At 34.7% G+C, this 27011-nt stretch overlaps 2 protein-coding genes across 5 annotated transcripts in view; one reads left to right on the top strand and one right to left on the bottom strand.

The window, feature by feature from the left end:
- Window positions 1-17943, top strand: part of LOC107583931 (solute carrier organic anion transporter family member 1C1-like) — a 44241-nt gene extending 26298 nt beyond the window's left edge. For all 4 annotated transcript variants that reach the window (XM_016270282.1, XM_016270283.1, XM_016270281.1 and 1 more), the window contains 11 exons: window positions 945-1063; window positions 2374-2520; window positions 2729-2827; window positions 6013-6258; window positions 7544-7708; window positions 8125-8320; window positions 10057-10222; window positions 12266-12435; window positions 14297-14361; window positions 14485-14602; window positions 15870-17943. In XM_016270282.1, coding sequence (XP_016125768.1) covers window positions 945-1063; window positions 2374-2520; window positions 2729-2827; window positions 6013-6258; window positions 7544-7708; window positions 8125-8320; window positions 10057-10222; window positions 12266-12435; window positions 14297-14361; window positions 14485-14602; window positions 15870-16110 — 1732 coding nt within the window. In that variant the 3' untranslated portion in view covers window positions 16111-17943. The remainder of the gene's footprint in view (window positions 1-944; window positions 1064-2373; window positions 2521-2728; window positions 2828-6012; window positions 6259-7543; window positions 7709-8124; window positions 8321-10056; window positions 10223-12265; window positions 12436-14296; window positions 14362-14484; window positions 14603-15869) is intronic.
- An 806-nt stretch (window positions 17944-18749) lies between these two features.
- Window positions 18750-26480, bottom strand: bcap29 (B cell receptor associated protein 29). Its single transcript, XM_016270285.1, has 9 exons — window positions 26459-26480; window positions 23861-23962; window positions 23688-23788; window positions 22658-22805; window positions 22441-22576; window positions 21386-21497; window positions 21210-21310; window positions 20243-20335; window positions 18750-19631 (listed from the first exon to the last, which is right to left on the bottom strand). Exons 2-8 carry the CDS (start codon window positions 23950-23952, stop codon window positions 20300-20302), a joined length of 726 nt encoding a protein of 241 aa, XP_016125771.1. The 5' UTR covers window positions 23953-23962; window positions 26459-26480; the 3' UTR covers window positions 18750-19631; window positions 20243-20299.
- Between the last annotated feature and the right edge of the window lie 531 nt (window positions 26481-27011).

The following is a 27011-nucleotide window of genomic DNA, read 5'->3' as shown; positions in this document are numbered from 1 at the left end:
GTGTGCCAGTTTCTCTTCGAAGGCATCGCAGCTCGGATGTATTTAAAGAGATTTTTAAAGTGCAATTTCTGTGATGGATTGATTGACATGCTGTATTTTATATGTTAATGTTTCGTATGGCCGTGTTTTTGAAGTACATTATTTATAGAAATAATGCATTTTATATTGCATCCTGTTTTTACGGCAGCAGCTTGTTCACAATGTGAGCTGCTCAATCTGAGTGTGTCATTTATTATCAGTTCACCTGTGGACTTTTTTATTATATAATTATTATTATGATGAACCTTTCCCATCTTTATTATTGTTGACAAAATAATATATATTTTTATTATTTACTCTTTTTAGTTATTTTGTATTCATTTTAATATTTTATTTATTATTTAATATAATCATTATGATGCATCTTTTCCTCTTAATTCTATATAAATAAAAAAATTATATATATATATATATATATATATATATATGTGTGTGTGTGTGTGTGTATAAAATGAACTATTTTTATTATTTAATTATCATTACGATGTTTTTTTCTGTCCTTTATTGTTGACAATATAAAAAATAATAATATTTGTATTATCAGCTATTTTGTAATTATCATTATAACGCACCTTTTCCGTCTTCATTATTATTGACAAAACAAATTTTTTTTTTTATTATGAACTTATTTTTATTATTTCATTATCATTATGATGGTTTTTCTGTCCTTATTGTTGAAAAAATAAAATAAATATATTTTTATTAATAACTTTTATTCTTATTTTAATAAAATATTATTATTATTATTATGATTTTTCATTATCTTTTTCATCATCATTATTGTTGACAAATGAATCTGTAGTCTGATCTAAATATGTATGTTGCATCAATCTGTATCCCTTTTGTTGTGTCATGTGACATGGTTTCTGATATCTGCTGCCAACTTGTTGATGTATTATATGCAGCTACAAGTTTGAAACATCGATTCGATCGTCAGTGAACTCGAGCAGTAACCTCTCTCCATGTCCAGTGAGTTCTGGCGTTCCGGCCACGGCTTCCAGCACTACTGCAGGACCGAGCTCAGGTACAGAACCAACTACGGCTTGGTAGATTGGAGTCTTGCTGGTTAAACTAGTTATGAGACCTGAGGGGGACTAACATACGCTGGTGCCATGTAGGGCTTCATATGGTTTAATATAGTCTTGCTTGTTTATGTTATGCTAATGCATCATATTTGCTGAATTAAATCCAATACTTGTTTCTTACTAATTTTGGAGTGCTGGTTCCAAAAATACTGCCTGTTTTGCTCGAGCGTGACACACTTTCTTACAAAATCTGTGCATCTTGTTGTATTTTTGCTTTTACAACCATTTGTGTGGTGAAGAAGTCTTGTATTATCCATTAATTACCAGAAGACCTGCCATAAAGACATGATTTCTGTCTTCGTCTTCAACTATTTGTTAAATTCTCAGCTGATTTTCATATGTAGGATATTATTTGATGCCTAATCCTGATTTCAAGGTTAGAATTAGTGACGGAAGAAAATGCAAACATGACCCTGATATTTTCTGCTAAATCTGTGGGTGGTTTACTACAGATACTGACAGAAAAAGCAGACTTTGTGAAAAAAACTTATTTTGTAAAGTTCATTGACATTAAATGAAGTATTTGAACATATTTGTCCACTCCTTTGCAGATTGTAATTTAAATGATGCATTTTGAATACTTTTTGTAATAAAAAAAAAAAAACACAAAACTTGACATTTGACTGCTTTTGTATAATTTGAAAAATCTTCATTCTTATTTTGCAAAAAAAAAAATTATATGATTGAAGTTTATATTGACTATTTGGTCCCACTTTATATCAGGTGGCCTTAACTACTATGCACTTACATTTAAATTAATAATTTGATACAATGCACTTATTGTGTACATACATGTTTTTACATTGTACTTATATTTTTTTTAAATACCTATATGTAGTTACATCTGTAATTCATTTCTGTAATTACATTTATAATTACACTGTTGACCCATCCCTTACACCATAAACCACCCTTAAACCTACCCAAACCACCAAACCGTACCCATATCCCACCTGAATAGCAGCAAACGTGTTTTGCAATACAATATGACCACAATAAGTACATTATACTTATTTTTATGTAAGAACATAGTAGTTAAGGCCACCTAATATAAAGTGTGACCGACTATTTTAATTCAGCATCACCAAATTAGCTAATATTAGGCCATTTTTTTCAAGATGCATGGCTGTGCAATAATCTGTCCTCGCTTGTTTATCCGGTCTCATTTTATTTGGTATATCTGTCGTGTCAATTCCTCGAAATGCCTGTCATTTGCAACCTTTCTCACCCCCCCTTCCCTCTTTCTCAGGTTGCGAACACGAGTCCAGGTTGTCCATGTGGATCTATGTTTTCCTTGGGAATATCTTGCGAGGAATCGGCGAGACCCCAGTGCAGCCTTTGGGAATCTCATACATCGATGATCATGCTCTGGAGGAGAACGCAGCCTTCTACATCGGTACATCTACACGTTTGTTCATGCATATACAATTGGAGTGAATATAGGACAGATATGCATTTGCTGCTTCATCAATTACCATGCATTCAGAGAGAATCCCAGACTGTTTTGCCCTTTAACAGCTTCCTGGTATTAATTGTTTTTCCTAGAGAGCATTGTCTTTCTTGGTAAACAGCCCAGACTAATCAATTCATGCCGTCTGCATTAGGATGCGTCCAGACAATATCAGTCATCGGCCCGGTGTTTGGCTACCTGCTGGGGTCCATCTGTGCCAAGATATACGTGGACATTGGATTTGTCAACATGGGTGAGTAAAACAGTGATGCACTATTTCCTAAAGGAGTCATTGAGTTCAGTTGCGTCTGGATGACTTGAATGCCTTGAATATTGTGCCGTATGTCTCTGAAAATGTATGTCAATTCTTGAATATAAAGAGCAAAAAATAATAGAAAATGCTTCTATTCTAAATATTTTCATGGGTTTTGTCTCATCTAGGCTAGACTAGTGAATCTCAAACTCCTAAAAGGTTTTTAAAGAAGTAATTCGCTGTGAAATCAAGAGGAAATCTGGAGGAAATCCAACTTATTCATATTAGTCTTATTTTGTTTGTATTTCAAACAAAAGCGGGAAGAAATAAGAAACTTTGTTGTTTCTTGTTTGAAAGCCACAGAGGCCATTTATGTTGGATCTGAGTGCGTTTTTGGCATGCGAATGCGCACTTTATTTGACTCGGGACAATGTAAAGAGTCATAAATATTAAGCTGCGATTTATCCAACAGCTGTTTTGGATGAGATGTGCCTGTGAAATGAGACAGAGAGGTTAAAGGGGGCATAAGCTGAAACATGTAATATCCTTAAATTGCATGATATTAATATTAGATATGTGCGTGTGTACTTGGAAGGTTCAGAAATCAGTGATCAGTACATCGTGATGTGTGAAGCTGATTCCTTCCAGAACTTTTTTTGGCATTGCAAATTTTATGTACAGTATGTGAAATAATGCGTGTTGGAGACACGGGCCGTTCCTTCATGGATAATATAGCGTTCCGCCCTGAAGTCAAGACATTTGGCAGTAAAGTTAAGCTGTAAGATATTGTATAGTAAATATTCAGCCAATAAAAACTATATCACATACCTTAATATCAAATGTTTTGGCTTTAATTTTATTTAATGGACAATAAAACAAAGTACAGACTACAACATCTGCATCATAAGCATCAATCCTTGCAGCAATATTGTTTATATAGAGATTTCTACATTTAATAATACTAAAGATTGCATAAATAAGATTTTTTTATACATTTTGGAAAGAAGTATCTAATGCTAGGGTGCATTTTTTGATCAAAAATAGTCAGAATATTTTTAAATATTACTGCAATTTAAAATAGCTGTTTCTATGTGAATATATTGTAAACTGTTATTTATTGCTGTGATCAAAGCTGTATTTTCAGTATCATTACTCCAGTCTTCAGTGTCACATGATCCTTCAGAAATCATTCTAATATCCTGATTTGCTGCTCAAGAAACATTTCTTTCGATTGTTAAGTTTGAAAACATTGTTTTTGCTGTTTAATATTTTTGTGTAAATTGTGATACACTGCCATTTAAAAATTGGGGTAAGAACGCTTAAAAAAAAATAGAAATTAATAGTTTTATTCAGCAAGGATGTATTAAATTTATGAGAGGTGACAGTAAAAATATATAATCTTACAAAAGATTTCTATTTCAAATAAATTATTTAGTTTTCTATTCAGCAAAGAATCCAGAGTAAAAATGTATTACTGTTTCCACAAAAATATTAAGCAGCAAAAACTGATTTTAACATTGATAATAAGAACCATTATTAATAATTGAGTACGACATCAGGTGACTTCATTTACATTTAGTTATTTAGCAGACGTTTTATCCAAAGCGACTTACAAATGAGGACAATGGAAGCAATCAAAATCAACAAAAGAGTAATGATATGCAAGTGCTATAACAAGTCTCAGTTAGATTAACGCAATACATGTAGCAAGTTTTTTTTGTTTGTTATTTTAAATTATATAATACATTAAAAGAAAATGCATAGAATAGGAAAAGAATAGAGCAAGTTAGTGTTAGAGGCCGTTCACTTGCAGAACGCAAGCTTCTAGAGGGCACATAAGTTTGAAGTAATGAATTTAGGTAAAGGGGTGCAGAGCCAGTGGTAATTTTGTAGGCAAACATTAATGCCTTGAATTTTATGCAAGCAGCAATTGGTAGCCAGTGCAAATTGATAAACAGCGGTGTGACGTGCATTTTTTTCGGCTCATTAAAAATGTATCTTGCTGCCGCGTTCTGGATTAATTTTAAAGATTTGATAGAACTGGCTGGAAGACCTGCCAAGAGAGCATTGCAATAGTCCAGCCTGGACCGAACAAGAGCTTGAACAAGGAGCTGAGAAGCATGTTCCGAAAGAAAGGACCTGATATTCTTGATGTTGATTAAAGCAAATCTGCAGGACCGGGCAGTTTTAGCAAAGTGGTCTGAGAAAGTCAGCTGATCATCAAACATAAATCCAAGGTTTCTGGCTGTTTTTGAAGGTGTTATGGTTGATGTGCCTAACTGGATGGTAAAATTGTGATGAAACGATGGGTTTGATGGAACCACAAGCAGTTCTGTCTCGGCAAGGTTGAGTTGAAGGTGATGGTCCTTCTTCCAGCAAAAAAATGTCTGTTAGACAAGCTGAGATGCAAGCAGCTATCGTCGGATCATCAGAATGGAATGAGAAGTAGAGTTGAGTGTCATCAGCATAGCATTGATATGAAAAGCCATGTTTTTGAATGACAGAACCTAGTGATGCCATGTAGACAGAGAAGAGAAGTGGTCCAAGAACTGAGCCCTGAGGCACCCCAGTAGTTACATGTTGCGACCTGGACACCTCACCTCTCCAAGATACCTTGAAGGACCTATCTGAGAGGTAAGACTCAAACCACTGGACCACTTTGCCAATAGGGTTGACAGGAGGATCTGGTGGTTAATCGTGTCAAAAGCAGCGGACAGATCCATTATATAATTTTGATTCGCATTACATAATGCAGTGGTCGTATATACCACTTTGATGCTGCTTTTATACTGCTTTTTTAAATCTTGTTGCATAATTCCCTAATTTTGTATGGAAAAGAGCAGTTTGAGCATTCTGCTGAACATCTCGTTTTGCGTTTGTTAAATGTGGCAAAAAAATGCGTTTGATTGATCCATTCCGTGTTTATGTGAAATGCTACAAACATTTGGATATCCTGGCAACATGGAGGCTGTCTGAGCGTACACGATGAGCTGATAGCGTCAAGACAGAGCGCGAGACATCTAAGACTGTCTGTGGATCACAGTCTGCGTCTGCCTCGGCTGTCTGCCTGGCCCAAATATTCTGAACATGTGACAAGCTGCAGTGAGCCTCGTAGCGTCTGTATTCTCGCTATTGACATATATGTGTGTGTGTGTGTGTGTGTGTGTGTGACTGTCTTCTCACAGAGAGCATTAGCATCACCCCGGGAGATGCACGCTGGGTAGGCGCCTGGTGGCTGGGATACCTTATTGCAGGACTCATCACCCTGCTTTCGGCGGTGCCATTTTGGTTCTTGCCCAAGTCTTTGCCCCTGCCAGAGAGACGGCTTGCCAAGTATTCTCCAGAGCGGACCAGCTTCATCAAAGACTCGCCCCTGCTGGAGCACAAGTACCAGGCAGACGAGCCAGCGAACTTCCTAGAAATGGCCAAAGGTAAATCACCTAGAATTCACAGAAAAATTCACCATCTAAAATATCAGAAGTCTGCGCTGGTCCAGGCTGCATAAAAAGTGCATTTGGACATTGATGACCCATATAAAGTGCTGGAATGTCATTGCATTAATTAGTAAAATATCAAACCAATTGGCATTTATTTTCACCATATAAAGTCTATTGTATCATATTTGATAGGTACATTTCTAAGGCCTCTAAATTATCTAAATTCTGCTGAAAAACCTGTAACCTTCTATAATTTTTTTTAGTAAGTAAAAGTATACTTTTAGTATAATTGTACAAATGTCCACCTTCGCTTCGTGCTTCACGTATTTCACATTTTTATGAAGTAATCATAAGAGTAACTTAATAATATTTCAATTTAAACACTTGCTGGCCTGAAGCAGCTCGGCTTTACTTGATTGAATCATTTTGTAGAAAAATCAGTGCGTCTCAAATCTGATCATCAGGATCTTTTGAGGAACATTTGTTTCCAGAAGCTTTACTTTCACGGTTCCTCAGTGGAGGAATGATCTTCCCAAGCCTTTTATATTTATTTATTCACCTCTCAATCATCATTGAATTGCATTGCATTATATGTTTGGATCGTTTCAATCTCATCTCACTAAGACACATTATTGGAGATATAGAGTGACCACTGATATTTATAGCATTTTATGGTGTCTGCTATACTGTGATAAAGATCTCATTGATCAGAATTTCATCACTTTTTGTCCATAAATCTGCACCAAATTGCATATTTTTGCTCAGTTTGGGCCTTTGAATGAAATTGAGCTGTTTCTTCCTCCATATTCTCACTATATCAGACTATATGGATCAAAAAACACATTTTTTATTTTTACTTTGTCTAAAGGTTCCATAAACACTTTAATCATTTTAAAAAAAGTAATTTTTCTGACTATTATTCTATATGTCAGGCTTTACAGGGTTAAAGAAAGCATTGGCATGCTTTTCAGTCAAAAGTTTTGCTTGCATGATTTAAAATGACAAAACGATAGAATTACTTTTCTAAATGAGAACAATGTGGCGTTTAGAAAACACCATATCTATACATCACTAGGACACAATTGTGAACTTGAATACTTCATACATCCACTAAAATTCAAGTTAGTTCTTAGAAAGTTTGTGAATCATTTGTTTGCTACTTTATATTTAATGCAATGACACTGATTCATTTCAGTTGTGGTGCATGTATGCTGTCGATTGGCAAACAAACTGCAACTATTTGCATCATTCTTAAACATTTTGTATTCATGTTTTTCAGACTTTTTGCCAACGCTGAGATCCCTTTTGGGGAACCCAGTCTACTCCTTGTATCTCTGCATCACCATCATCCAGTTCAACTCTTTGATCGGTATGGTGACATACAAGCCAAAATACATCGAGCAACATTATGGACAGTCAGCGTCCAAAGCCAACTTCTTAATGGGTATGTCGTCTTCCTCTAAACACATGGATATATTACAGTTCACAGTGCAGCTGTGACCTTAGAGCTACGTGTTTTGATTCCATTTTATTAATGCGTGTTAAATATTAATCTATGGTTCTTATATCAAGTCTAAAGGTTTTTATAGCTCGGTTAAATCACAGTATGATATGGACCATTACTGCATATGAAAGAGAACGAATTCCAAAAATAATATCAGCACAACGTATGCAGACACCAGAGACTGTTGTGCGTTTCGGGAAACGGCATTAGCATTTGAAAATCAGACGGAGGGAAAACAAATAGACCTATTTTGTATCCCTTAACCTTTCAAGCACAAGAAGAGCCTTCGCCTTTGTTTCAAATCTGTGATGCTGCTCCTTTGATCCAGGTTTTCCTGATGCCGTCTGTTTTTTCAGGAGTGATCAACATCCCAGCCGTAGCCTTGGGAATGTTCTCGGGGGGTGTGATCATGAAGAAGTTCAAGCTGAGCATCATGGGAGCAGCCAAGTTTGCGCTGGGAACGTCTCTCCTGGGCTACTTCCTGTCGCTTTTCTTCTTCGCCATGGGATGTGAGAATGCCAGTGTGGCCGGCATCACCAGGTCGTACAATGGGTAGGACGAGACTTTCAGTTTGGCTTCTGCTCAAATCTGGAACCAGTTGCATAAAAACAGTCATTTTGTTGCATCTTAATCTAGTCTGACCAATTCACAGTTAGCCAATGGGTAATCGATCTTACTTTATGGATTCAAATTAGTCCAGTCTACATTTTTAGGAAAATTATTTTTAAAAAGTTACTTAATGAAAAAAAATGACTTGAAGACTAGTCCAAGTAGTTTATGCAACCGGCCTTATTGAGGTCAAGCAAACAATGCTAAATGTAAATAATAAAATGCAACTATATCATCATGCGTAAGTTGGATAAGTTGGATTTTATATTTGCCTGTGAAGTTCATAGAAAAATCTACTAAGGCTAGAAAAAATTATATATGTTTACTACAATCAATGCAGTGCCCCAGTGTTATATTAGTATCATTGAGATATTATTATAGTTTTAATTATTAGTTTGAGTTTTAATTTTTCAGTTTTAGTAGTTGTTTTGTTTTTGTCAATTTTATTAGGTCTTTCTATAAAGTTTGTTTTCTAGTTTTAGTTTCTGTGAAGACTAGTCCAAGTAGTTTATGCAACCGGCCTTATTGAGGTCAAGCAAACAATGCTAAATGTAAATAATAAAATGCAACTATATCATCATGCGTAAGTTGGATAAGTTGGATTTTATATTTGCCTGTGAAGTTCATAGAAAAATCTACTAAGGCTAGAAAAAATAATATATGTTTACTACAATCAATGCAGTGCCCCAGTGTTATATTAGTATCATTGAGATATTATTATAGTTTTAATTATTAGTTTGAGTTTTAATTTTTCAGTTTTAGTAGTTGTTTTGTTTTTGTCAATTTTATTAGGTCTTTCTATAAAGTTTGTTTTCTAGTTTTAGTTTCTTTTAGTACATCAAAATGAACATGAGAAATGTTGCCTTGGCAAGTAGCAGAAATAAGACAAGTTTAAGTTTTTGGAAAACACTTTCTTTTGTTAACATTAGTTGGCATGAACTAACAATGAATAAAACTTTCACTGCATATATTAATCTTTTTTAATGTTATGATCAGCATTTATTAAGATTTTTTTTTTTAATTTAAGATTTAAGTTAATGCACTGTGAACTAACATGAACATTTTTATTAACTAATATTAACAAAGGTTAATAAATGCGGTAAAAATACATTGTTTATTGTTAGTTCATGTCAGTTAATGCATTATTAAGGCATAAATGTTACAAAAAAATTAAATGTTTTATTTTAAGTAACAAAATGTTTTTTTAGTAATGTTTTTAGTTTTGGTAATGATTTTGGTTTTAGTTTTAGTTAACTATAATAACCCTGTAATGCATTCCACCATAGAAAAAAAGAGGGAACAAATTTTCAAGTTTTGAAAGCATCATTAGAATGATGTATTACTGAAGCTGGCCTTATAAATTAAACAATACATTTACTGTTAATTCATCAAAATTGTCATTTTAATTCATCAAAATTTATGATGAGAATTTGATGATTCTCAATCCAAGAGAGACCTACCAATCATAAAATCAGCTTCATCAAAATAGTTTTTACTCCTGATGGGAGTGAGGTTTCCTCTTGAGAATATTTTGTTTCCCGTTTTACTGAAGTACAAGTCAGCATTGACCTTTTTACTGACCTGTATGACACAAAGATATGAATTATATGATGTGCTTCATTTGCAAAATGATAAGAGCTGGATGAGCAAGTAACAATCTGCCTATGTCTAACAAACAGGACGGAAAGTCTGTACAAAGAGGACAAATATCTCTTAGCATCCTGCAACACAATCTGTGACTGTCCCAGAAGAAACTGGGACCCCGTGTGCGGTGAGAACGGCCTCACCTACATCTCCCCCTGCCTGGCTGGATGCCGGACGTCCCACGGCTCTGGAATGGACACGGTAAGCGCGGCCTCTGAACCGGGAGCATGATTCTGGAACAATGGCATGTGTTTGTTGTCCCGTCCCTTCAAAGAATGCGAGCCACATTGTGTTGTGTTTCATATGCCTTGAACTCGGCTTTTCCCAGCACTCTCTGAAGGGTGTGCACAACCTGTTTGTCTTCAGCTCAAAGGCTATATTGAATTTTTGAACCTTCTCTGAAACTTCCGTCTCTCTTTGAGAGCGCAGACCTGCTCGGTTCTGTCTAAACACTGTGGAGTTTCATAGCATCTAAACGGCTGCAATACTCTGTGAATTTAGTCTGCAGACTGTGCTTCCTCCCTCCCATCCTGTGTGTCCATTTCATATCTCCAGCATCTGTTATACGCACTGTCTTTTGTCCCTTCCTTTCAGACTGTTGCTAAACAAAGAATTGGTGTAATCTCAGACTTTTGATGAGTGAGGTCAACCAAAGAGCACATTGTGACCTGTATTTGTTCAGTATATGGACAACGTATATTTTTAGATGTTTTTTTTTTCAGTAAATTTAAGTAGAAAATGTATAAATATATAATCTATAATATTAAACATCTAATTTATTTTCTCCATATATATATATATATATAGAGAGAGAGAGAGAGAGAGAGAGAGAGATAAATAGTAAGATTAAAAAAGGACCTACCTTTGATATTTATTCATTTATTATATGCTTCTGTTAAAGCCATAAGTCAGTGTGATTTTGACTTTAATTTCTTTTTTTTCTTTTTATCTTAAAATAACTTTTTTCTTTGCATTTTACATTTACAATAATTTTACATTTGCCTGTGAAGTACATAGGAAAATATATTAAAGCTGGTCAAAATAACGCATTGATATTCATATGCCACATTAAAAATGGTCAGTGCAGTGCACTCTACAATAGAAAATGTAGGAAAAAAATATATATATATAATTCCAATAAATATCATTGGTAAATAAATAACTTGAGCAATGCACTTCATCTAAATTTTTATTTTTTTTTGGTTTATAAACAACTACAATAACTTTCAAAATAACTTTTTCATTGCTTTTTACATTTAGAACAATTTTTACGTTATATTTGCCTGTGAAATTCATAGGAAAATATATTAAGGCTAGATAAAATAATGCATTAATGTTCATATAACTCAAAAAAAATTGTCAACGCAATGCACTTTACAATAGAAAACATAGAAAATAAAAATATAATAAATATAATTGGTAAATAAATAACTTAAGCAACACACTTTATCTAAATTGATTTAATTTCATTCGATTTTTTAACAACTGCAATAAAAATACTTTTTTTTTCTCCATGCTTTTTATATTTAGAACAATTGTACATTTTTGCATTTGCCTGTGAAGCTCATAGGAAAATGTATTAAGGCTGGACAAATTAATGCATTAATATTAATTTATCACATTGAAAATAATTAATGTAGAGCACTACAATAGAAAGAGGAGAAATAAAAAAACATTATAAATATAATTACAATAAATATTATTGGTAAGTAACTTGAACAGCACACTTAATCGAAATTTATTTTATTTCATTCGATTTTTTTTATTTATAAATATAACAATAGTAACCACAATCCAAGAAAGAATCATCAGTAGTATTTGTGCATCATGTGACCATTTTGAACACTGTCATTTCTGCAACATAATGGTGTGAGTAGCTCATTCCCCCCCAAAAATTAAGCAGTCTTGCACCTTTTGTCTGCTTTTCTTTCTTTTTTTTATGCTTCAAATCAAAGATTGCAAGAAATAAAAGAACTAGTGGGTATATTATTAATAGAAATGTTTAATATGAGCTCATAAACTGCATGAATAAAAATGTTATTACTTTTTTTAATTTTTTTTATTAAACGCCCACACTTTATCAGACAGTAAATGTGATGGTAGACCTATAAAAGTCCTAGTTAAAATTGTGGTTTAGACATCACTGCATTGAGTAAGTTGCAGTAACAACCAACAGAGCATTGCATTGTGAAGTTGTTTTGCTGCTTTAAGTAGCGTCTGATGTGCTGTGTTTGTGTGTCTCAGGTGTTCGAGCAGTGCAGTTGTGTAGCAGTCGGGAATCATACAGCCAGTGCGGGCCAATGCAGCAACAGAGACAGCTGCCATCGAGTCTTCCCCTACTTCCTGGCTCTGTCTGTCATCACTTCCTTTATCATCTCGCTGGGTGGAACACCGGGATACATGCTGCTCATCAGGTGAATATCTGACTGTGATTTATTGTTCAGGAACCACCGATGGTCCAGAGAGTTACGGCTCACTTTAAAGGAATAATTCACCCAGAAATAAACATTTGCAGAAAATGTGCTCGCCCTCAGGTCATCCAAGATGTAGATGAGTTTGTTTCTTGATCAAATTTGGAGAAATGTAGCACTGCATCACTTGCTCAGCAATGGATCCTCTGCAGTGAATGGGTGCCGTCAGAATGAGAGTCCAAACAGCTGATAAACACATCACAGTAATCCACAAGTAACCCACACCGCTCCAGTTCATAAATTTTGTGATGTTTTTATCAGCTGTTTGGACTCTCATTCTGATGGCACCCATTCACTGCAGAGCATCCATTGCTGAGCAAGTGATGGAATACTTGAAAATTTCTAATGTAATAAATATTAGAAAGTCTTGGTAAAGTGAACTCTGTTTGCATGCTGAATTATCGTTTCATAGAAAACAGAATGGAAGCACCGAACAGTTGTCCAAGTCATGTATTTGGTTTTTTCCCCCTCAGTTCAAGCAGATTACAGATGAAAACCGACTGCATGGTCGGCGGCGCTAATGTGATTTTCCCCTCATTATTCCGTGTCTTATTCGAGGACTGTAGGCCAGTCAAAACTGTCGCTCGATTGAATGTAAAATCAGTCAAGACAAGTTTATGGTCACTTGTGAAGTTCAGTAATCATACTTGTGTCTTGAAAGGAAAAGCTTTAGCACCAGGGACTGTCAGCTTTCTCCCAAAGCTCAGTCAGCTGATGCTGCCGGAATGCTCAGCCTCCCTCGGGCTAAATTAGGTTAGCGGCGGCAGCAGCAGCGCTGGCCCGGCTTTGTTTGGTGAAATAAAAATTCCTGTGTCTGCAGCTTTTGAGAGAAGACGTGATTACTTTGGATGAAGTAATCGACATAGTGCTTTTCTAAAGTCTAGTGGCTTGATTCGATAGAAATCGCTCTGTTCATGTTTGTTCATCATCTTAGCAATATAAAACCAATGTATTTTCATAAAAATGTTTCTGGTATTATGCACAATTCATCAATGCATGTTAAAGATTTTAATTTAACAAACTATACTAATTTATGCTACTTTTTTTCATCTGTTTAAAAATACAAATAACCAATAATATCATAGTCTTACCTTCTGTAATATTTTATGCATGCTGAATGATTTTTTAATTTCTTAATTCAAATACAGTGGATAAAGTCATCCACAGTGAGCAGTGTTAGTAGTTCATGATACAGTCATAAAAGATAGTTAGGTTATTTATTTTCATAATAAATGTTTCTGGTCTACAATTCAGAATGTTATTTTTAAAAAGTTTTTTTCAAAATATAATTTCTGCTTTTTTTACAAGCATGTAAAAATAAAAATAACTTTTGCAATATTTTATGAATGATTTGCAAATGCCTTTATATTAAATCAAAATCAAAAGCCTATTTTCTATTTATTTTCATAATAAATACATTTTATGACAAACCGAAAAATAGGGTTGATAATATATTATTATTATGGTTATTAAAATTTTTACACGCCTTTTACATGCAAAATAATCATTTTATTAGTCATTAAATTAATAATTTAAATAAAATATCAATCAAATACATCACTATGCAATTATTCAATATGCAAACTATGCAATTATTTATTAATTAAATATTGATTATCTATTCGAAGTAGTCGTAGTAGGTAGTATATTTGGTTCTATCTATTTCCTTTTTTATTATATTTGCATTATTTTTGTGATATAGAATCTTAAATGTCCCATATCTCGTAAGCAGTACATCTGTCAAACGTGTTTTTCTATTATTCTGAAAGGAGATAATCTGCTCTTTCTCTGGTTTCATCGACAGATGCATCAGACCTCAGCTGAAGTCTTTAGCTTTGGGTTTTCACACATTGACGACACGCACTCTAGGTGAGAGACGCTCTGGTGTTTGGTGCTGCTGACGTCTCTGCTAAATCATTTTTTAGTTACGTTGGTAATGGTGATTTGTTTTGAAGCAATAGTAGATGGAATGCTGTTTTTTGTCTTCCACAGCTGGAATTCCAGCTCCCATATACTTCGGAGCCATCATAGACACCACCTGTCTGAAATGGGGTCAGAAGAAATGCGGTGGGAGAGGAGCCTGTCGAATCTACAACACTACTGCCTACAGGTATTCAGCTCATCTCACCACACTCCACTTACATACTACAGTGCAGTGTAGGGTTGGAATAAGCCAAAGTAGAAACACAACTAACTGTATTTTTTGCTAAATCAAAAATGTTTTTTCAAAATAAATTAAAACAATTTTTTTCTGTCAATCAGACTGAAAAGCCTTCATGTAAACACCCCAATCGATCCAAATGAACGTGGTTTGAATTAATTTTCAGGTGTAAACCTGAAATAATCTGATCAACAGGAAAAAATATAGTGCTTGAATCTAAATGTTCTCAATCAGATTCAGAAATACTTTGGGCCATGATGCATATGTTTACATGCATTTTATGTTTTATAAATGTTAATTTACGTCTCACATCTCACAAACTGGCGAGTGAATACTGGATTGAATGTTATGCCTTTGCTAAAAAATGCTCATTTGACATGCTCATTTGCTCATTTGGCTGTCTTTTTAGGCAAAAATGACATTATGCCACGTGCTAAAGATTTGTTTAGAATGCATGTAATGCTCATGTAAAGGAATATGCTAATCGGATTGCAATATTTAGGGTTCATATAAACAGAAGATTCAGAATCTAAAATCGGGTTGGATTCATTTAGAAAAATTAGTGCATGTAAACATATCTTGTGTAGTATATATATATATATTTATTTATTTCCATTATTTTTTATTAATTTGAACGTTTAAACTTTAATAGCTTGAATAGCTCTGCTCCAAACCTCTAGATTATGGAAATAACTTTTACTGTACCTTCTGATCACATGGCAAAAAAAAGTTCTCAGTATTTATGTATTTATTTTTATTTTTTTGTAGTTTTTATTTTTTTGGTAGTATTTTTGTAAATCAAGATACACTTGAGAAACAGTGACATATGAAGTCTTGTTTTAAATGAATCCAACTGAAGTAAGTTTATGATTAAAACAAGAACAAAACTACAAAAAACTGAAAAACTACTTTTTTTTTCATACCCCACTGACAGATATTTGTTCTTGTTTTAAGCATAAGCTCACTTAGTTTTGTACAATATTCGAATACATTTTACATTTGTATCTCAAGGAAATGTATCTTGATTTAAGGATGTTCAGATATGTTTATTGGAAAAAAAATATTGAGGAAAATATTCTTTTTTTGCAATGCATGCAACATTTAATTCCCTGAGTTTCAAGACATTTAGCTCTGATATAAGACTTCCTAAGAGCCGCAGAAACCCTGGTATGTTTAAGTTTGTAATTGTGTTCATTTGATTATCCTGTATTTTCAGGATAGCATATCTGGGCCTGACGCTGGGCTTACGGACCGCTTCCTTCTTCCTGTGCTTTCTCGGTCTGGTGGTGTTACGACGGCACGTTCGGCGGCAAGAGCGCAACACGCTGGCAAACGGAGGCACGGGGGCCGCGGCCGGTGAACTGCAGGCCCTCAGGAAAGAAGAAAACAACAGCTGTAACTCTGACCAATGCAGGCAGACCGCAGATTACGATCCGGAGCGGGAGACGCGTCTGTGACATCTGCGCAGGGAGCAACAGGGCCGTGAAGCACCGTCTGTTCCACACTTTCTATCGGACTCGTGTAAATGGTGAAATAAGTTGTTTTTGATATAGTACATTTATTTCTTGAATGTACATGATGTTTTGGGTAAAAAAAAAAAAAGAAGAATGTCTTACAAACTACCTAACTCGTTTGGATTTAACGTAAAGATGCTTTTAGAAGCGTCAGACGCCCAACTAGAGGCAATTAAGCATTGGATTTCCTCTCATTTAAGCCATCGTCGTGCACAGGCCCTATAAGGATAACACCTTGTGGGTACATGATCACGTCTGTCGTATCTCTCTCTTCTGCCATACACAGATAGATGCCTGAAACAGTTGACCACGACACTGTGTGCTTAATATAGCTAGGCCTTGTTAAGCGGGCTACAGGTTGACTATGTTGTTGGATATCTCTCATTGCGTCCCATTTGTGTTGTCATGAAGGAACGAAACGCTCACCATTGTGCTTTTCAGTGTCACCTGACAGCAGTTCCTTCTATTTAAGAAACACGCGAGGAATGGGCCAGAACTGTGCGAACACCGTGGGTATGTAAGTAATCATCTTCATGATCGATGTTGTGCAATGTCACTGTGAGAAATGTGCGTGTTGTTACGTGTGAACGGGTTGGCATTCCTGTGCCAAAAAAAAAAAAAAAGTGCAAGGCAGCAAAGTCAACATGGTCTATTCTCAGGTCATTCAATCAATTGTTCCTCAAATTTGCAAATAATTATTATTTTATATACTTGTATAAATCGTTGTCTGGTTTTAGCTGGCAAAAATGTCCCTTTGTCCTTGGCAAGATTTGTTTATTTCGGGCAACTGACTTTTACCAGTGACTTGTAAAGCAAATAAAACAAGTGGCATTTATTACTTGCTTTTCCGTTAGGCAGTACAGAATTTTATTTGCTGAAATGTTTTTTTGTATACGTCAAAGTGATGTGAAAAAATGCATTTATGTGAAATATTAGATACGTTCTTTTAAAAATAAAATGAATGATTTACTACATTTCGAGAAAGATCTACAATCAGTAGCGTTTTTCGCTTTAATCATGAAAATGGCATATACAATCACAGCAGAATGTAAACGAGGCACTTAAGACAGGTGATTTCTGCACCCATTAGAAGAACATAGGATTCATAAAATAGCATATTCGACCACATTTGACAGGAAGATACCGATACAGCAAAGCCATAAACAATCCCCTTATAAGACATTTCAGAGCGTTTTCCATCCTTAGGGAATCAGCCGACCATACAAGCTTGCATAGCAATGACAACTAAAAACATTTTTGGTTTTCTCCTAATTTTCCTGCGTCTGAGGGAGAGGAAGTGAGCGTGGTAGCCTCGTGCATCATAGACACATGCACTGACAGCATGATTTTCAACACCCACACGGTGGGTGACGGCTTATTCTTATTAAATGAAAAAAATTATAATCTTATTACAGAAATCGGTCTTACAGCACAGGATAATTTTCACAGTCTTTTAATCTTCACACAAGTCTAAATAGTTTTAATTGTAAAATTCTGTGACTAGCATAGGTGAACAATGACATAAAATAGCCAGCCCTCATCTAATAACAGAGTGAATCTCACCAAAACATGTCCAGGTCAGATTTAACCCTACAATCAAAAGGAAAAAAATGCAAGCTATATAAGGAAATTAATCATTCTCTTCAGTGTAATGCATCTGGACGTTTGTTTTTGTAAATTCATTATGTTTTGAATATTCTAGAAAAACATCGTAACTGTGAGATATTAATTGCATTGTTTTTCTCGCAATTCTGTGAAAAAAAACGAGACGTAAACTCTGAAGATGTAAAATATATTGCAGCTCTTTTTCTCACAATTGTTTGTTTCTGCAATGGACTAAAAAAAATTTTTTTAAGTTAATTGAGACTTCTCACAATTCTGACATTTTTCTCACAATTGCAAGTTTATATCTTGCAATTCTGAGAAACGTCTTACAGCACAGGATAATTTTCACAGTCTTTTAATCTTCACACAAGTCTAAATAGTTTTAATTGTAAAATTCTGTGACTAGAATAGGTGAACAATGACATAAAATAGCCAGCCCTCATCTAATAACAGAGTGAATCTCACCAAAACATGTCCAGGTCAGATTTAACCCTACAATCAAAAGAAAAAAAATGCAAGCTATATAAGGAAATTAATAATTCTCTTCAGTGTAATGCATCTGGACGTTTGTTTTTGTAAATTCATTGTTTTGAATATTCTAGAAAAACATCGTAACTGTGAGATATTAATTGCATTGTTTTTCTCGCAATTCTGTGAAAAAAAACGAGACGTAAACTCTGAAGACGTAAAATATATTGCAGCTCTTTTTCTCACAATTGTTTGTTTCTGCAATGGACTAAAAAAATTTTTTTAAGTTAATTGAGACTTCTCACAATTCTGACATTTTTCTCACAATTGCAAGTTTATATCTTGCAATTCTGAGAAACAAAAAAAAAAGTCTGAATTGTGAGGTAAAACGTCACAATTACCTTAAAGATTTTTATCCCATGGCTGAAACAAGTTTCCATAAAAATGTGCTTAATAGTAATAAACATTTTTAAATTATAATAAAAATGCAAAAAAAAAAAAACAACTTAATACATTAATTTTCTTTTATACAAAATGGGGTTGAAATATGGCCTGGACATGTTATGTAAGATTAAAAAATGTTAAGCATCGATAGCACAAAGCCATCTACCTCAAATGGACTCAAAATTAAGAAATGATCACTTGTCTCTATTGGACTGTGAAATCTGTTTAATTTCACATTTCAGCATTCGTTTAACAACTAACAGCATTTGAACTCAGGTGTAATTGACCTACCTCTCCAGACTCGAGAACAAACACACTAACCGCTCGCTAACAGACTGTTTGCTCAGCCTGGAAATAAATGGTCTCATTGTGATGCGTTTACTTCTTACCTGTTGTTTGTGTGTATACGGTTTTATTCTTCTTAATTAAAGCTGATCAAATAACTAACATAGCCTGTAATTTATGTCATCTTGGATAGGCTTGCATTATGTCCTTCTTTGGAAAATATGAATGGAAATATTGCTGTGGAAAAGTACTTCAGTTGACTCATGTTTGCATGTCCCTGGATGTTGCATGACTAACCTGGTTTGATATGCACTTTTAAACAAAATAAGGGAAAGAATCGAGCAGAGGAGAAGGAAAGCAATACGAGGGATATCACAATGCGACATGCAAACATCAGTCACTATAGCTTTTTGACTAAATAACCTACAGTTTCCTGTAAACACATCAATGAGTGTTGGGTTTCAGTCGCTCTATTCACAGACAGCTGCATTATGCAGCAATCTCAAAATACAGCGCTGCACTGCTTTAACATCAAAACCAGAGGGATCAAAGCCAGAAAACTGCTACATCAGATGTGTGGCGAGCAGGAAACCTGACAGGATGTGATGTCATGAACTGAGAACTCATAACAGTTTGCATGTCAAGCTACCAGGTGAGTGCATGTGGGAGGATCGTGATTATCGTGCAATAACGTACAGGTTTCCAATGCATCCACTTGCCTAGTTGTCTTTTTTGTCTCCACTGTCCAGCTGATTCTAAAACAAAAAAAAGACAAAACAAGAAAAAAGCGATTCTCTATGTAATTTGTAAGTGTGTGATTTTGTGAATTTGTAAATGTGATTTTGTATTGTTCTTGGTCACATTATATTCCTTACTGTTTATCTGTAACAAATAACCTCTTTTTAATAATTTGTCAAAATATTAATTAGCATTTACAGTATAAGTGTAATTTATTAACATTGATTTAAATTATTATTATTTGTATTTTGATTTCTATCTGCTAGATTTCATAAATTATAATTAATCTTTTTACTGTATTATTTTATTACAACATTTTGATGGGATTATTTGAAACATGGTAGCCATACGGTATTTGTTTAAAACATGCAAAACAATATAGATTTCAAATATCTACTACTTTATTTTAGTATCACTGAGATAAAATAGTTTAATAGATTTTTTATTAAAAACATTTTTTTTTTTAAATTACAGTTCATTAGATTTTATACTTTTTAAATGTTTATTATTTTAATGTTTAATGTGGTGAGTGCATGTGGGAGGATCGTGATTATCGTGCAATAACGTACAGGTTTCCAATGCGTCCACTTGCCTAGTTGTCTTTTTTGTCTCCACTGTCCAGCTGATTCTAAAACAAAAAAAAGACAAAACAAGAAAAAAGCGATTCTCTATGTAATTTGTAAGTGTGTGATTTTGTGAATTTGTAAATGTGATTTTGTATTGTTCTTGGTCACATTATATTCCTTACTGTTTATCTGTAACAAATAACCTCTTTTTAATAATTTGTCAAAATATTAATTAGCATTTACAGTATAAGTGTAATTTATTAACATTGATTTAAATTATTATTATTTGTATTTTGATTTCTATCTGCTAGATTTCATAAATTATAATGAATCTTTTTACTGTATTATTTTATTACAACATTTTGATGGGATTATTTGAAACATGGTAGCCATACGGTATTTGTTTAAAACATGCAAAACAATATAGATTTCAAATATCTACTACTTTATTTTAGTATCACTGAGATAAAATAGTTTAATAGATTTTTTTTTAAAACATTTTTTTTTTTTATATTACAGTTCATTAGATTTATTTATACTTTTTAATGTTTATTATTTTAATGTTTAATGTTTAGTACTTCAACTTTAAAAGTGTTTTTTAAGGAAAGTTATATTGTCGTTTTCATTTTTTGTAAATATGTCGATATAGTTTTTATTAATTGTTAATTATATTTAAATATTTAGTTACATTTTCTGTCTTCACCTTAATTTGAAAGTAGTAATTTTGATTATTTATTTGTACGTTTTTTTTTTTTTATAAATCTTTATATAGTTTATAGTTAGTTTGAGTTATTTTAGTACTTCAGCTTTAAAGGAAAGTTGTTGTTGTTTTTTTTTCAGTTGCATTTTTATTTATTTAATTAATGATAATAACTGCTACTTTCTAAGCACATGTGTAATATCATACAGTTGGTTTGAAATTCAGGTGAGTTTTACCTGAAGCTCCTGGTGCCCTTGAAGGAGACGGTCATATTCTTTGGTCAGTCCTTCAGTTTGTTTCTTCATGGCGTCCAAATCTGACTTAGACTTTTCCAGAGCTACAGAAAAGCAAACAGCTGTAGGTCATTTGTTAAGCAGAATGAGTGTGGAGTGTCTGTCTGACTTGTGCTCACCATCTGTGCTGCTCTTGAGCTCCTCCGTCAGTCTCTGCACCTCTCTCTCCAGCAGTTTGTTCTCTTCTGGATCTTGTGTCTTCCCTCCTTCTCCTTTACTGTCTGTAAGTGCCTGAGGATGACAACAGTTTGTTCTTCTATTACTAAAGGGACTTTAAGGACACCAGTTCCTCAAACACTACAATTCATTCTATTCCTCCTCAACCAGGATTATAACTTGATCATATTTATCAAGTTGTATTTTACCCCAAAATTGGCAAAAAATAAAACTATTTTGTATTATTTTCATGACATTTCATGACATTAATTGAAAATGGTTTTCTTTATTTTTGGGTAAAATGTGGTGCGGGTTTCATTGATTCAAGTAAATCAAGTAAAAATTATATCATGACAATTAAATTCTTAATTGAAAATATTACTTTTATTCCTTCTCATCCATGTTTATCACTTGGATAACATTATAGAGATGTGTGACTGCTGTAAAAAGTGTATGTCCAGGTCATATTTCACCCCAACAGAAAGAAATTATAATATGAAAACATTTTGCATTATTTTCATAAAAATTAAATGCTTAATTAAAAATATTATTTGTTATTTCTGTCTTTTGATTCTGAGGTGAAATTTGGTGCAGGTTTCATTTAAGTACAAACTTCTTTGCATTATTTTCATGACATATGATTTAGGTCATATTTCAACCCAAAATCGAAAGAAGAAAATAGTTATCTTATGCATGAAAATAAAAGCTTTTTTGCATTATCTTCATGAAAATAACATTATTAATTGAAAATGTGATTTCTATAAAACTGTTCCTTAATTTTGGGGTGAAATGTGTTGCAGGTTTCATGGGATTCCAGCGTACAAACTTCTTTGCATTATTTTCATGACATATGATTTAGGTCATATTTCAACCCAAAATCGAAAGAAGAAAATAGTTATCTTATGCATGAAAATAACATTATTAATTGAAAATGTGATTTCTATAAAACTGTCCCTTAATTTTGGGGTGAAATGTGTTGCAGGTTTCATGGGATTCCAGCTTTTTTAAGGCTTTTAACCTGTTTGAGCATCTCATTGTCCTCCATGTATTTCTTGGCAGCTTTGTTGGCGCTTTCAGCCTGAGTCTGCAGAGCGGCGCTGGTGCCCACGGCCGTGGCCAACTGGTTAATCAGAGTGATGACTCTCCTCATGACACTGTGAGAAAACAGCACCAGAGTTCAATACCACAAGACACACTGCCAACGGGCGATGTCATTGATGACGATGAATGCGTACAGCCACAGGAAGAGTGAGAAACCAGAGATGTAGAGGTTCCTCTGGGCTCGGAAGAGCTTCATGTGCATGTGGTCAAACATGTTGGGGTGCAGTTTGGCGTCTTTGCTCTGGTCAGCATTTGAGTACTTCCTCACCTCACGCAGGGCATCTGCAGCAGGTTACAACACAAATTTGGGTCATTTCCAATCTAAATTTATCCACCCTCAGGCCATCCAAGATGTAGATGAGTTTGTTTCTTCATCAGATTTGGAGAAATGCAGCATTGCATCACTTACTCAGCAATGGGTCCTCTGCAGTGAACGGGTGCCGTCAGAATGAGAGTCCAAACAGCTGATAAAAACATCACAATAATCCACAAGTAATCCACACCGCTCCAGTTCATCAGTTAATGTCTTGAGAAGCCAAAAGCTGCGTGTTTGTAAGAAACAAATCCATCGTTGAGACATTTTTATCTTCAAACTATCGTTTTCAGCTAAAATATAAGTTCTCTATCCATAGCATTGCTTCCTCCAGTGAAAAAGTAATCTCATCTGAATCAGGAGAGAAATCTGCACAGATCCAGCACTGTTAACAAGCCAAAACAGCTCTAAACAAATATGTGGCTGGATTTTGATCTGAGAGACAACAGGAGATGGACCTTTTCACTGGAGGAATGTTATCATGGATTATGGAATTATATTTTGGCCAGAAGTGAAGGTTTGAAATTAAAAAACGTCTTGATGGATTTGTTTCTTACGAACACAGCTTTTGTCTTCACAAGATGTTAACTGGTGGACTGGAGTGGTGTGGATTACTTGTGGATTGTTGTGATGTTTTTATCAGCTGTTTGGACTCTCATTCTGACGGCACCCATTCACTGCAGAGGACCCATTGCTGAGTAAGTGATGGAATGCTACATTTCTCCAAATCTGATGAAGAAACACTTATCTACATCTTGGATGGCCTGAGGGTGAAGACATTATCAGCAAATTTTCAGTTTTGGGTGAACTATTCCTTTAAGACAAGGCAATAAAACAAGAAAATGACATACCTAGGAAGAGAACGATGAGGATTATTATCATGGTGAGAAAGCCCTTGTTCCAGAACTGGGAAAGATGGTTCCAGATGCTCCATTTGAAAATACTCTGCCATCTGCAAACATGGATGTCAGTAAGAGCAAGTGGACAACAGCGAGCACAAGTGAATTACAAGGGAACATTGTACCTTTGAGCGGAGATGAAAGGCAGACATAGGATGACCAGAACACCAATCTCCACATACAAGAATGATGCAACCGCACTCCACTGCAATGTCATTTTGTATCAGCTGTATGACAAAAGAAGTAATAAAGAAACAAAAATGTGTTAGTCTTTTATACACTTACACGATTAGGTAATGATGTACCAGATGGGGAAAAAACAATTCAAGCCTTACTAATCAAAGCTGTTATTCCTCTCAGATAATCTACTTGTGGCATTATGCCTGGATCAAAGGTCTTGTTCAATGACATTTCACCTGCTTCTTCCAGTTACACACTTTGACACAATGTTTATTAGCAGGAAGCATCTGTCTCATGCTTTTACCACACAAAACATATAATAACAGTATTTAGAAGTATAGTGCAATTATCAGACCGCAGCGCAGATGAGTTCATTAGACTCGATTTAAAGTGCTGTAATTCACAAAAACCACCACAGGAGGGCGCAACAAGTTTGAGTTCATTAGACTAGGTTTAAACTGCTGTAATTAACCCAAATCACCACAAGAGGGCAAAACCAATTTAATTTATTTAGAATTAAACAGAATTTTTTTAAGCATAACAATATATATTTGTATTATTATTATTATTTTAATACATATTTTGTGTATAATGCTTTGCCAATATTGTACGTAAACAAGCATGCCAATAAAGTAGTTTAAATTTAAGTTGATTTGCAGCACTGAAATTCACACACACACAAAACACCACAGCCGGGCACAACCCGTTTAGTCTTTTTAGACTTTATTATATTTAATATTTTTAATCTTATTTTTTATTAATTACTCAAAGCCTTATTTTAATAAAATTTTTATAGTTGTTTGTTTTTGTTAAATTATTTCTTTTAATTGTCGTTACTTGTTTTGTGTGTAACACTGTAGCAATATTGTATTTAAAAAATAAAAAATAAATCTTCAAACTGAAATGTATTTGCAGTAGTGTAATTCACAGAAATGAGAATTCATCAGACTCGATTTGCTGTGTGTTGTTATTCACAAAATCTTTTTTTACAAATACATTTAGGTCTATTCATCATTTATTTATTTACTTTGAACAGAAGAGAGGACAGTGTAAGTAGCTCTGATTGGCTGTTCCTGCAACGCAAATGTTCTTCTGCTCTCACCCTCTTGCAGAAGTATAGCAGATCTTTAGGATCGTTAGGCTGGAATTATAGCTGTGCAGTTCATAAAAAGCACTTGGAGCTTGATTGTGATTAGTTTTGATTGGCTTTTCATATTGCAATGCATTATGGGTATGCTCTTCTGCTCTCATCCTCTTGGAGAAGCATAGTGCCTTAAAGCTATTAAATTTTATTTGAACTTGTATAAATTTGTAAAATCACCACAAGAGGGTATGATAACTTACTTGAACAGTGGTTTGCTTAAAATAAGATATAATCACATTAAAAAAAGTACCCAAAAATAGTTTAAACAACTATTATGGTTTAGCCAAATAACAGTCCTGTATTTTAAATTAAAAATACTTGCCGTGACTATCAATGACTGTAACTTACACAATGACGGTGACAACTATTAAAATATAAATATTTTACTATTTAACAGACAAAAGGTGTTAGGTTTAAACTACAAAAGTTCAGCACAAGCTGTGGTACAGAGATCATTGTTCGTGTTTACGAGGTTTAAACAACGAACAAGACAAAAGGAAAACCACAGTGTTTGTCAGAATCTCGGTGGTGCAGTAGCTGAACACACGACTTTCAGTCTTGAAGCTGTGACAAAGATGAGTTCAAATCCTACAATCACCACATTTTGATTAGTCTAAATCTAAACCACTGCTTTCCACATGCTCAGTGGTTAAACATTTCAATCTCAAACGCAAAAGTCTGGGTTCAAATCCTACAACAGACAAAGTCATGCATCGTTTAACACAGATCTCTCAATAAAACCCTGTTTAAAACCTTCAGCAGCTCCACAGACTCAGAGGCACAGGAGATCAAGCGCTGTGTTTCAATCATGAAGATCTGAGTTCAGATCCCACTATTGCTTACTTTACATTGATCTCATCCAACAAAACCACTCAAACTCCAGAAATGAATGTGAAGTCTGTGCTGGTTCAGTGGATAAACACACGTGTCTGAAGACACGGCTGTGCTGGAGACGCGGGTTCAGATCCCACACACTTTAACTGCTTTATTGGAGAAACACGGGTCACATACAGGTAAAGAGTCAAACAGAAGTTCCTTCACACAGCTCGACAAGAGACCTGTGGCTCACTGGTAAGAGCGCTGCCTCACGGGTTCAGAGGTTGCTGGTTTGATCCCAGCCGGGTCTCTGCGATATGAGTGAGTGTGAAGGTGCGCCTGAAGAAGGGGGATACCAGTACGGTCTCCCTCTGGAGCGTCCGGCGCCGCGACCAGCAGCGGTTATGCTTTTAGACAGACTGGAAAATAAAAATAAAAGTGTATAAAGTGTTTGTCCCCCGTCCCTTCCCCACCTACTTAGGTTACCGTCATTTGCTTTTCAAAGGAAGGCCCCTCAAAAAGAAAATGCTGGTAACCTACATGTTTAGTGCACTAGAACACATTCACACATGAGATACATCACCTGTCCACGAGCAGATGAGCATCATTACAGTCTCTGTCTGTCCACACGTCCCAGAGCGCTGCTTTACAATCCACGTACCCAAAAATAGTTTAAACAACTATTATGGTTTAGCCAAATAACAGTCCTGTATTTTAAATTAAAAATACTTGCCGTGACTATCAATGACTGTAACTTACACAATGACGGTGACAACTATTAAAATATAAATATTTTACTATTTAACAGACAAAAGGTGTTAGGTTTAAACTACAAAAGTTCAGCACAAGCTGTGGTACAGAGATCATTGTTCGTGTTTACGAGGTTTAAACAACGAACAAGACAAAAGGAAAACCACAGTGTTTGTCAGAATCTCGGTGGTGCAGTAGCTGAACACACGACTTTCAGTCTTGAAGCTGTGACAAAGATGAGTTCAAATCCTACAATCACCACATTTTGATTAGTCTAAATCTAAACCACTGCTTTCCACATGCTCAGTGGTTAAACATTTCAATCTCAAACGCAAAAGTCTGGGTTCAAATCCTACAACAGACAAAGTCATGCATCGTTTAACACA

Source organism: Sinocyclocheilus grahami, unplaced genomic scaffold, assembly GCF_001515645.1.
Source record: "Sinocyclocheilus grahami isolate Dianchi unplaced genomic scaffold, SAMN03320097.WGS_v1.1 scaffold56.1, whole genome shotgun sequence".
In the NCBI taxonomy this organism is placed as follows: Eukaryota; Metazoa; Chordata; class Actinopteri; order Cypriniformes; family Cyprinidae; genus Sinocyclocheilus; species Sinocyclocheilus grahami.
The sequence above is the reverse complement of the archived record's forward strand: the minus strand, read 5'-3'. Positions and strand labels throughout refer to the sequence as shown.

Bases quoted from the DNA above. Each gene is read 5' to 3' on its own strand.
- bcap29 (XM_016270285.1), bottom strand. From the start codon at position 23,952: ATGACATTGCAGTGGAGTGCGGTTGCATCATTCTTGTATGTGGAGATT. The intron at 21,498-22,440 runs GTTAAAAGCCTT...TGTCATCCTCAG, and splicing joins ACAATGAGATGCTCAAACAG to GCACTTACAGACAGTAAAGG. The intron at 21,311-21,385 runs GTGAGCACAAGT...GCTTTTCTGTAG, and splicing joins GCTCAAGAGCAGCACAGATG to CTCTGGAAAAGTCTAAGTCA.